The 12427-nt window shown below is 42.1% G+C and overlaps 1 protein-coding gene across 1 annotated transcript in view; it reads right to left on the bottom strand.

Moving 5' to 3' along the window:
- Positions 1–12427, bottom strand: part of plxnd1 (plexin D1) — a 60832-nt gene that overhangs the window by 8818 nt on the left and 39587 nt on the right. The window contains exons 20-31 of the mRNA XM_026250269.1: positions 8820–8937; positions 8570–8677; positions 6725–6837; positions 5400–5504; positions 4774–4904; positions 4231–4429; positions 3998–4144; positions 3757–3913; positions 1570–1673; positions 1200–1263; positions 1057–1091; positions 374–478 (exon numbers count right to left, since the gene is read on the bottom strand). Coding sequence (XP_026106054.1) covers positions 374–478; positions 1057–1091; positions 1200–1263; positions 1570–1673; positions 3757–3913; positions 3998–4144; positions 4231–4429; positions 4774–4904; positions 5400–5504; positions 6725–6837; positions 8570–8677; positions 8820–8937 — 1386 coding nt within the window. The remainder of the gene's footprint in view (positions 1–373; positions 479–1056; positions 1092–1199; positions 1264–1569; positions 1674–3756; positions 3914–3997; positions 4145–4230; positions 4430–4773; positions 4905–5399; positions 5505–6724; positions 6838–8569; positions 8678–8819; positions 8938–12427) is intronic.

The following is a 12427-nucleotide window of genomic DNA, read 5'->3' as shown; positions in this document are numbered from 1 at the left end:
TCTCACAAGACTGCGTTCCCAAACAGCATCTACCTCAGAAAGCAACGACTGCATTTATTGTGTTTGTTCTGCTCATTCTGAGGTGCAGGAAATGATTATATTCAGTGGCTTCTCTGTTTTCTTAATGATATTTAGTGCCAGTTTATCAGGAGGTGATGATTTTGTCCTCATTGACTTGGTGGATATTCCAGTTTTGAATAAGTTTATCTTGAATAGAAACATATCTTGTGTCTTGTTGTTATATTCTGGAAGCTTCTGTTGTTGGCAGTAAATCTCACTCATTTCCTCATGTGCTGTGTGTGGACTGGAGAAGAAGTCTTCAGGAGGTCTGAGGCTTACTGTTATCGCTCTGGAGTCATGAGTGGAGCGTTACCTTAGTGGAGAGCAGTCGTGTCAGGTAGATCTCAGGTAACACCTTCTTCCTGTGACTGTGTCTGTGGGACTTCCTGCTCTCTGTCAGCTCGTCGTGTGGCAGCACCTGCAGTCAAACCACAGCATCGAGCCGTTACCCATGAATCATCAGTCCACCAGCTCAATCTAACACATTCGGACTCAAGTGACCTAAGCTCTTCTGCTCACAGTTCTGGGAAGTGCTTCTGCTGTAATTCCTCACATGCTATTTCCTAATTTAATCAGTGCTTTAGGCCAGTTATTAATCGTTTCCCATGAACACTGTTTGAGAGACCCAACTGATATCACCTTTCAGATCATTCTCTGTTGCTTTGCCAAGAAATGTTTTATCATGGCAATTACGTCACCTGTTTTTCTCCCTCAGCTGTGAAGTTGTGAAACTGGAGGCCAAACCTCACAGTGTAAATGAGGGAGGTGACTGCACAGATTTGAAGGCTCTGACGATCTGTCTTTGTCTAGAGAGAGTGTTGACCAGAGTTTATAAGACTAACTCCTGTTACTGTATAAGAGCCGGTGAAGAATGTGGTGACCATGATAAAATCAGCTTACAACATGCAGTTTGAGCAGATCACTGGTCAGTTATGATTCTTGATTATCAGTATGATGACCGAACTCATGTGAAAACTGAGACGTCAGCGCACTCACCAGATGAACATACTTGTCTGTGTCCAGATCTTTCACTGTGAAGCAACAGAAAGAAAGGTTGATTGAAAAGACGTAAGCAGCACCAGGAGCTTGTACCTGAGTTTGTAGGATATGATGTGTATGTGAGGTCATGTGATCCTCACCTCGGCCCAGTGTGTTCTCTCTCTTGTCCTTCATGCTCATGGCCAGTGACGCTCCATCTGGGATCTGCAAGAGACAGGTCAGAGGTCATTAGAGTGATGCGCACTGTGCTATTCTCTGGGTCACACTGCCAGCGTTTCACGGCAGGGCCGATGTAGGCTCGATATCCATGGGTTCCATTTTGGCTCTGTGTGAATTAGCCAGTTTCTTACTAATGTGGGGGAAAATCTTCTGAATTTAGAGTATATTTAAATATGGTCAAAATGCCTCAAGGGTCATGGCAGATAAAGGCATTATCAATTCAGACAAAATATGAATCAAATTAACAGAGAAGGGGTTTGCACACACACACACACACACACACACACTCACCTGATAGTGGAAGACGGTGTTGAGTTTTTTCCTGCCGTCCTCCATGACAGACGAGTCATCCAGATCCTGCAGGATTCTGCTGCTGCGGCCCACTGGGAACCACTCTGAGCGGCACAGACCAATCACAGTGAGCCAGTGTTGGGGGTAATAATTTACAAGTAACACAAGTTATGTAATCAGATTACTTTTTTCAAGTAACTAGCAAAGTAATGGATTAATTTTTTATTTACAAGAAAAAAAAAATTTTTTTCTAAAAAGTAACGGCAGTAAACTCATTTATTGACTGACAAGTCTGTCCCATATTGGGAGAAATCAGAAGTACAGACGCGGTGCGTGCACTGTGTGAACATGATGTAGTTCTAGACTATGAATGTGCATCAATTCATCCCACTCGCAAAAAATAAAAATAAAAAATAAAAAAATAGACATTTAGTATTTATCAAAATCAATTAAAACATTGACATAATTAAATATATTAACACAAATGTATTAAATCCCATTTTATCAGCTGTCTTTGCTGCTGACCTTTGCTGATCCAGTTCAACCATACTAATAAACGAAATGACTTTAGATAAACTAACATCTGGGTCTCACTGTTTTCTTAATGCCGCAGAGTGTTAAACCATCTTCTCATGTGTTCCACTTTACAGACGTGGATTTACTTTTCCTTCAGCCTGAGGTTCATTCATTACACTTTTCGGTCTGAAAGGGCTTTTACATTTGCTATAAAAAGAACTTGTTATATTAAAAACAATCAAGCCCTGTTCATGTGTAAAAAGTAGCGCAAAAATAATGCATCGTATTACTTTCCATAAAACGTAACTAAGTAACGTCATAAGTTACTTTTTTTAGGAAGGAACGCAATATTTAAATGCATTACTTTTAAAAGTAACTTTCCCCGACACTGGTGAGCATTCATTCAGAAAACAGCACAATTCCCTTCATAAACTGACATTAATCACATTACTCCTGAATACACATCTTTTTCATATTAAAACAAATGCATTTACATATTTAAAGCTGCAGTCCGTATGTTTCGCCTCTTTGTCGCCATCTGTGTTCGAAACCTGCAATTGTCGTTATTCGCGGAGTTATTTTCATTACGTGGGTTGTGTGCCGGCATGATTATCAATGACGTTTAACACCTGGCCACTAAACAAAGGCTGCAAATGTGAACGTGTACACTGACGCGCAAAACACCAGTTGTAGAAGCGTCATTTAAAAAAAAAAAAACTTGTTTTTGTTGGTTTGACGAGCTGCATTAAAAACTGGCCGACCAATGATATTGGTGCTTTTGTTCACGTGCCTACAGCTGCTGAAGTTATAGTAAAACATGACTTGGTGGCGCTCAAGCACAAAACGTTCTTGCCAAGCACACTTAATACCTTATGATGAAGAGTCAGTAGACCAGAAGATGCATCAAGGTGACATGAATGTAGAGCTTGATGACAAACGTGACAGCGACTACAAAAATCTCGATTAGAGAGAACTGTTATTGGAGAGGAATTGCAGATCAAATAGGATTCGATGTGTACTGGGGTTTTTTCATTAAGCATCTAATGTCAGGGATTGAATTTGCTCATCGCCAGTGAAAATCGATTGGGTAAGAACACACAAGACACGCTGAAAAACGTCTTGAAAAACGCTGGCGATAAGCGTGCTCGATAATCATCCCAGTGTGCTCGAGGCTTAAATCTAACGATCACTTAGCTCAAATCACACCAAACCGTGCATATTACTATTACTGTTACACTCTGCTCTTAAAATGTGAATGTTAACTTCATCAGCATTATGTGACTATGTGTTTGTAGTGTGTATACGGTTATCAATATACTACTGGTGACTACGGGGAAATCTCCAGTTGTCACTGATGACGGTCGTATGAATCTTTCTGGATTGCAAATAATGAGTAGTGACTCTTAGTCGGTTTTGTTGTTTTGACACATTTACTGATGGACCCATATTTGAATGATCAAATGATCTTCTGAGTCAAATTTCTCAACATCTCACACAACACAGAAGAACAGGAGCTGTATGGAAGCAGACACATGCCAATCACATTTAAATAAAAATGTACCTTTTCATCCTCATATCTGACTTGAGTTTGTAATATCTACCCTGTTCTGATTCGTAACCAGCCTGTCTGCTGTGAACAGATTGATTTAACCATGCTCGGAGATTCTTTACCCAGATCAACATCCTCTTCTCGAGGCCACTGCGAGAAGGGCAGGTTCTTGTAAAAGGCCTCTAGTATCTTCTCCTTCAGTTGACCGATGGTGTCCGTGTTCATCACACGCACGATCACCGAGTCCATACCGAAGCCCTGGAAGGAGACGTTGATGTTCTGGAAGGCAGACAGAGGAGATAAGAGGCCAGAAATGGGCATTTCACAGCTGGAAAGACAGGTCTGTCGTGTGTTGGAGCTCACCTGTGGTTTGGCTTCGATGTTCTCTCGCAGGAGCCACTCCTCGTTGAGCGTGTAGCGTGCCTTCCCCGTGATGGCGTCGATCGAGCCCTTGTTGATCTGCTGCTTGATGGCACACAGCAGCAGGAAGAACGGCTCTCCGACCGTCTCCTGAGGATGCGAGAGAAAGGGCAGCTTATGAGCACACTCAGAACTGAAGCCAGACACTACAATCAGCTGCTGAACTCTTCACAAACCTTAAGGTAGCTGTACATGCAGATGGACATCCAGTTGGTGAGCATCTTCTCCACCACGGACTCGGTCCGCCGGAGCATCAGTTTGGGGTTTTTGGAGGCTGAAGCGTCGATCAAATCCACTAGCAACTCCTTCATGATGCTGGTGTAGTACTCCAGTTTACCATGGAGGGCAATGGTGAGCAGAGAGGCCAGATTGCACCTAAACATCAAGGAAAGATCATGGACACATCATGAGACACGTTCACACTGACGGCGGCGTGGACAAAGACGAGGTCCTGCTGATGGATAACTGCACACAGAGGAGGCAACCCTCACAGAATCACCACGACTCGTGCCATGGATTCTCTGGTGCTCTTCAGAAACGAGGCCCTGGGCGGTTTCTTCAGAGGATATAAACTTTCTTGATGTGCATTACATGTTCTTAAGATCAGTGCACTGGTTTCTGGGTTCGAGTCTTCACAGAAGTGCTGTCAGACTGTCGCAGGAGCACTGGGATGTGCTCGGATCCTGTCATTGTTCTCGCTTGTGTTTCTCTGTACTCACCTGTCTCTTACGGCAAAGTCTTTCTGCTGCTCCAGCGCATGAACGAAGGTGACCAGGAAGTGTTTGTTGTTGAGAAGAGTGGAAAACAGCGTGATTCCCTCCTCCAGGTTCGGCCGCACGCTGTTAGACGACTTACACAGAGAGAAGAGACACGTAATACAGGATAAAGCATTGATTTCCAAACTGGTGGGTCATAAAGTGCATTAACATGTTCACACACTACATGACGCCCTTATACATTCTTGTTTGGCATTCATGCAATTCTGTAATAGCGATTTTTGACAAATCAACTCTTCATCTTACAAAACACCCCATTGTACAATACTGCACATGGGAATCACCACAATCATTTTCCAACTGTGCAACAACTCTTCAAACATTATGAAACTTACAGCGACCCAGTAAAATAATCTCAGCTAAAAGAAAAAAAAATGAAAAGAAAGAAAGAAAGAAAGAAAGGCTGCTGACAGGAAACGAGAGCTTCCTCAGAAGAAGGAAAAGAACAGGGTTATGGTCAGAGGTGACTGCTGAATCTGTGCTTCATTGCAAACACACAGAAGCTCCACGAGCGGTGGTTTAATGAGCGGTCAGAGAGGTTTCTGGACACTGATGGTAGCTGGTCTCACCTGCCAGTCCTGCAGCAGAGGATGAGTCTCAGACAGAGCTCGTGGACCCAGAGGATCGTTCTCATACACCGGCTGGACCAGACTCCTCTCGTAGTCAGAGCACGTCTGCACACACACACACACACACACACACACACACACACACACACACACACACACACACACACACACACACACACACACACACACACACACACACACACACACACACACACACACACACACACAGTGAGCTCACAGTAAAACTCTGTTAACAGCAAACACACACAGAATTCCCCTAAACACAGTCTATTGTGTCAGTGCGCTGGAGGGAGTGTTCAGGAGTTTCTTGTCTTTCTGCCCAGTATTGTGCAGACACTAAGACTGGAAAAGTGCAACATCTGCGGTTTTCACTGGAGAACAAATATAGGGGACGAGGAGAGTACTGCATCTGCCCTGGCTGGAGACTTGAACTCTCTAGTAAACTACAAATCAACTCTAAACTATGGTCGAAGGACAAACCCTTAAATCCAGTGTCTTCAAAAAGAACATGCCACTTCTGCACACTTCAAGCACAGTCTAGAGAAATATGTGCTGTTTAAAGAAATCCAGGCCTTCTAAGCATTTTTATGCAATGATTTTCACCATTTTCCCTGACAATGATATGTAGCATGACTGAAGGATTCAGCAGATGTATGACGTCACATGAACTACATCATCCACCAGCATCGGGTGGAAAGTGTAACAATATCCAGTCTGTGATAATTATACTAATCATCTGATGTTCTGCTTGTGCTACTGTCTTTACAATAAACATCACTTGGCTTGATAATGTAAGCATTTCTGCATTTAAAATAGTGCTGTCAAATTATTAATCACAATTTATCGTATGCAAAATAAAGGTTTTTGTTCACGTAATATATATGTGTGTTTGTCTATATTTATTAGCTATATATAAATACACACACATGCACATATTTATTTAAGAGAAATATGCTGTTTATATGTTAAATATATTTATATATTACATAAATTACATGAACATAAATATATTCATGTAAATATTTTCAAAATATATACTGTATATGTGTGTACTCTATACAGTACCCACACATATATTATGTAAGCAAAAACGTTTTTTTTTTTTTCTTGTATTTAATCACGATTAGTCGTTTGTCAGCACTAATTTAAATGTGACAGATAAATATAGTTATGGGCACGGTGTGTTACTGCTTGGACATCACTGAGCATCTGTTTCATCACACAGAGTCAGTGTTTCCTGAGCATCTCGTGTTTCCCATCATTCAGCTCTAACTGCTGTGCCCTGCTGTGTGCCGTGACCAGACCTTGGGGAAGAAGGTGCGCGTGACGAACTGCTTGTACTCCAGGAAGGGGATTCCCTGTGTGCGGCCCAGCTCTTTGGTCAGGTCCGTCATATCAGTCTGCAGCTCCGCAAAACCTGACACACACAAACACACGGCTGACCAAATCACTCACATCAACCCCAGCACAAAAACCTGCTCCTCATTTCAGGCATGAACACACTTTCCCGTTGAAGATTTGACTTTGCCATCTGAAAGAGGATAAGGGCATTCTCACACTGTTGTTGAGCTTCAGCTCTCAAACTCTCATTCAGTGAGACAATATCAGGATTTATAGTGTTGATACGAAGCAGCTACTGTAGTTTTTAAATGGCCGTACACACACACAGAGAGAGACTCACACAAACTGTATTCTCTATCCCCTCACACACAATTACAGGCATTCGTTGAATAAAAAAAAACCTGATAAACTATGTTTATGTTGTAATAACCATGTCATTATACACGGTTGTATAACACAAACCAGAAAACACACACATCAGTGTATGTGAAGCAGTGGTTTGTGGTGAGAGGTCAGACTCTGATTCTGGATCTAGCGCTGTATCTGTGTGTGTGTGTGTGTGTGTGTGTGTGTATAATGACATGGGTATGACACAGGTATTACAAGGAGAGGGTGACTTATGAGGACATAACCCATGTCCCCATTTTTCAAAACACTTATAAATCATACAGAATGAGTTTTTTTCAGAAAGTACGTGCGTGTGTGTGTGTGTCTCTCAGTGTGTGTGTGTGTGTGTCTGTGTGTGTGTCTCTCAGTGTGTGTGTGTGTGTGTGTGTGTGTGTGTGTGTGTGTGTGTGTGTGGTCAGTTCTCCACTGATCTGACAGCAGCACTGCTCATCTGTCTCCAGTCTTCAGGACACGAGTGGAGCTGATATCAGATCAGTCCTGCTGGGATAACAGGAAGTGAGACATCCTCTTATTGTTTCAAGACAGGATGTTTGTGTGTGTTCAGGCAAACTCAATTATCATGGAAACCAAGAATGAAACAGCAGGAAAGGAGAAGCAGTGAGGGAGACGGAGAGATGTTGAGCTCCTCTGAGTCACACACACACAAACACCCCCAACTACAAGAACAATCACACACTTCAACCCAACTCAAGTGTGTTTACTGCTCCAACTGGACATGCTGTTCACCACAGATTCACATGGTCACACTTCATTACTGTTCAAACAGATGTTCTGATTAAAGTCTTCACAGGACACAATGTCATATCCAGAAGTAAACAAACAGTTCCAACCTGCATGACTGTCTTTCCTCAGAACATAAACATAAACATGAACCAGAAAGGGCAAAAACAACATTAGGGTCTTAGGAATATCTGTGAGCATGACTGAGCCGCTGTGGAGGACAGGTCAGTTGGAGTCTGTTATTTGTGGTGATGCTATTGTGTGTTCCAAGGGTTTCATTCCCAAAAAAATATGTATGCAATGTAAAGCCACTCTGAATGAAAGCTACTCTGTAGCATAGACTATTCATTTTATACAGATGTTCATGTTAACTAGGAGAAAGAAAGCCATGTGGAGCAGCGGGGACGTGAAGGAGCGCAGACAGAGACGGATGAACTATCTATCCAGATCCTGTCTACACAACTGGGAGACTAAAGGACAGGGGCGAGTAACAACACTGATTTATGACACACTCTGAGTGTGTGATCATTTCCTGCTGTCAGGCTCACACACGAACATAAACACACACGTCACGTGATCTTTAAGAGTGTGTGAGAGATGTGTGCTGATCCACTGGGATTAAAACTGACAGTCCATCACTGCAGAGAGAGAAAGAGTGTGTGTGTGTGTGTGTGTGTTACCTTTGCGTATCTCCTCACGGATCTGTGACTCCATCTCCTCCATCTGTAACAGAGTCTTCTGCCAATACCTCTCTGCCCTGCGGCTCTTAGTGCAGTAAACCACCAGCGCTGCACACACACACACACACACACACACACACACACACACACACAGAACAGTCCAGGGGATCAGTAATGGAGCAGCTTCTCTTCAGCTGATCTGAACTCTCTCACTATCTGACTGATGAGTGATGTCTGAGGAGAGACGTACCCACAGTGCACAGCAGCAGCAGCACACAGCACACCACGATGGAGACGATGATGGCCAGCTCGCTGCCTCCACCCATCTGCACCAACGCTATCACCTTCACGAAGTGACCCACATGCACCTGAAACACACATCACATCACACTCAACTCACTCAGCTACAGGGGGCGGATCTCAGCTGTGTGAATCTGATGAAACTCAGTTTGTGTCAGTCTGGGTGACGTATGATGCTCTGTTCACTGTATGGAGGAGAGATCCTTTACATGATCTGATTCATATAGACATGGAGTAAATGATGGCAGAATTTGCATGTTTTGCAGTCATTGTCCATTAGTCCTGTTAATAAAACTGTCAGTCTGTACATCTAGCCTGAACACAGTGCATGAGTACAGCGGTCCTCTCGTTCCCATCAAACAGCGTTCCTCAGGACAAAGTGCTCTGGATGCTTGACTGGGCCTCAAGACTTTCCTACAATCAAGAGGTTTGTTTGACGTGTTTCTTCAGACGTTCAGTGCTCGCTCTGCTCCATTAACGTGTTAAATATAGCTTCTGCTATTTCAGAGTCAGACCAAACGAAGAGCGGGGGATTTCACTGGTGATGTGAGGGCTTGATTAATGCTTGTTTTGGTGTCTGGTCCAGCACATTCCAGTCGCTGATCCGGCGGATAGCGTGATTAGCGTCAGACACAGCGCTCTGATACGGGTGATGAGGGAGTGTGTGGTGTTGTGTGTGAGGCACACATGAAGACATTCAGGGTCCAGTCACAGTCTGTAGGTCACAGTGAGGAGTGAAGATGAACCTCTGCTCTACACAGAACGAGCACTTCCTGCATCAGTGGAGCTTATCAACACACAGGACACTCATGATTAAACTACCAAAGCCTCAGGACCGTATAACGTAATTATCACCACGAACACTGAACAATCCCCTTAATGCATTTAAACATGCTTCATGATCACTTCTGTTAGATAATGTATTAAACAAATGCTGTATATGTTCAATATTAAAGTTTTACTATATTAAAGCGATAGTTCAACAAAAATGGTCATTCTGGATCTGTGCAGATCTTGGGCTTTGTTTAAATAAGTTTACACTTCTCTAACATGCGTAGATTTTGACTTTATTAAAGAGTTTGGTGATTTTACATCCGAGTTAGTTCTGGCTTCAGAAAACGTTTAATAGTTGGTGATTTTAATATCCATGTTGATAATGAAAAATATGCATTGGGATCAGCATTTATAGACATTCTGAACTCTATTGGTGTTAGACAACACATTTCGGGACCTACTCATTGTCGAAATCATACTCTAGATCATACTCTAGATCATACTCTGTCACATGGAATTGATGTTGATAGTGTTGAAATTATGCAGCCAAGTGATGATATCTCAGATCATTATTAAGTTTTGTGCAAACCTCATATAACTGAAACTGTAAATTCTGCTTCTTGTTACAAGTATGGAAGAACCATCACTTCTACCACAAAAGACTGCTTTTTAAGTTATCTTCCTGATGTATCCGAATTCCTTAGCATATCCAAAACCTCAGTACAACTTGATGATGTAACAGAAACTATGGACTCTCTCTTTTCTAGCACTTTAGATACAGTTGCTCCTTTACGCTTAAGGAAGATTAAGGAAAACAGTTTGACACCATGGTATAATGAGCATACTCGCACCCTAAAGAGAGCAGCCCGAAAAATGGAGCACAGCTGGAGGAAAAAAAAAACTAGAGGTATTTCGTATTGCTTGGCGGGAAAGTAACCTATCCTACAGAAAAGGGTAGGTTTTCTCTTTTAGAAGAAAACAAATATAACCCTAGGTATTTATTCAATACAGTGGCTAAATTAACGAAAAATAAAACCTCAACAAGTGTTGACATTTCCCAACACCACAGCAGTAATGACTTTATGAACTACTTTACTTCTAAAATCGATACTATAGAGTAAAAATTGCAACCATTCAGCCGTCAGCTACAGTATCACATCAGACAGTGCACTATAGACCCCCTGAGGAACAGTTCCACTCATTCTCTACTATAGGAGAGGAAGAATTGTATAAACTTGTTAAATCATCTAAACCTACAACACGTATGTTAGACCCTATACCATCTAAGCTCCTAAAAAAGGTGCTTCCAGAAGTCATAGATCCTCTTCTGACTATTATTAATTACTCATTAGGATATGTCCCCAAAACCTTCAAACTGGCTGTTATTAAGCCTCTCATCAAAAAAAAAAAAAAAACACAAATTGACCCCAAAGAACTAGTTAATTATAGACCAATCTCGAATCTCCCTTTTCTGTCCAAGATATTCAAAAGGTGGTATCCTCACAATTATATTCCTTCTTAGAGAAAAATGGTATATGTGAGGATTTCCAGTCAGGATTTAGACCGTATCATAGTACTGAGACTGCTCTCCTTAGAGTTACAAATGATCTGCTCTTATCATCTGATCGTGGTTGTATCTCTCTATTAGTTTTATTGGATCTTAGTGCTGCGTTTGACACAATTGACCACAACATTCTTTTGCATAGACTTGAACACTTTGTTGGCATCAGTGGAAGTGCATTAGCATGGTTTAAATCGTACTTATATGACCGACATCAGTTCGTAGCAGTGAATGAAGATGTATCATATTGATCACAAGTGCAGTATGGAGTACCTCAAGGCTCAGTACTAGGGCCGCTACTCTTCACGTTTTATATGTTACCCTTGGGAGATATCATCAGGAAACATGGTGTTAGCTTTCACTGTTATGCTGATAATACTCAGCTCTATATCTCTTTGTGGCCCGGAGAAACATGCCAATTTGAAAATATAACGGAAAGCATATTCTATATAAATCTGTGATGACGAGTAATTTCTTACTGCTAAATTCTAGAAAAAAAAACCCCAGAGGTGTTAATTATAGGACCTAAAAACTGTGCTTTTAATAACCTAGAACACTGTCTAAGACTTGGTGGCTGCTCTGTCAATTCTTCATCATCAGTTAGGAACCTAGGTGTGCTATTTGATCGCAATCTTTCCTTAGAAAGCCACGTTTCTAGCATTTGTAAAACTGCATTTTTCCATCTCAAAAATATATCTAAATTACGGCCTATGCTCTCAATGTCAAATGCAGAAATGCATTTTAAATCTAGATTAAAGACCCATATCTCTAACCTGGCTTACACATAACATACTAATATGCTTTTAATATCCAAATCCGTTAAAGGATTTTTAGGCTGCATTAATTAGGTAAACCGGAACCGGAAACACTTCCCATAACACTGTACTTGCTACATCATTAGAAGAATGGCATCTACGCTAATATTAGTCTGTTTCTCTCTTGTTCCGAGGTCACCGTGGCCACCAGATCCAGTCTGTGTCCAGATCAGAGGGTCACTGCAGCCGCCCGGATCCAGTACGTATCCAGACCAGATGGTGGATCAGCACCTAGAAAGGACCTCTACATCCCTGAAAGACAGCGGAGACCAGGACAACTAGAGCCCCAGATACAGATCCCCTGTAAAGACCTTGTCTCAGAGGAGCACCAGGACAAGACCACAGGAAACAGATGATTCTTCTGCACAATCTGACTTTGCTGCAGTCTGGAATTGAACTACTGGTTTC

This window comes from Carassius auratus, unplaced genomic scaffold, assembly GCF_003368295.1.
Source record: "Carassius auratus strain Wakin unplaced genomic scaffold, ASM336829v1 scaf_tig00023751, whole genome shotgun sequence".
NCBI classification, from domain to species: Eukaryota; Metazoa; Chordata; class Actinopteri; order Cypriniformes; family Cyprinidae; genus Carassius; species Carassius auratus.
This window is presented reverse-complemented; position numbering and strand designations above follow the sequence as displayed.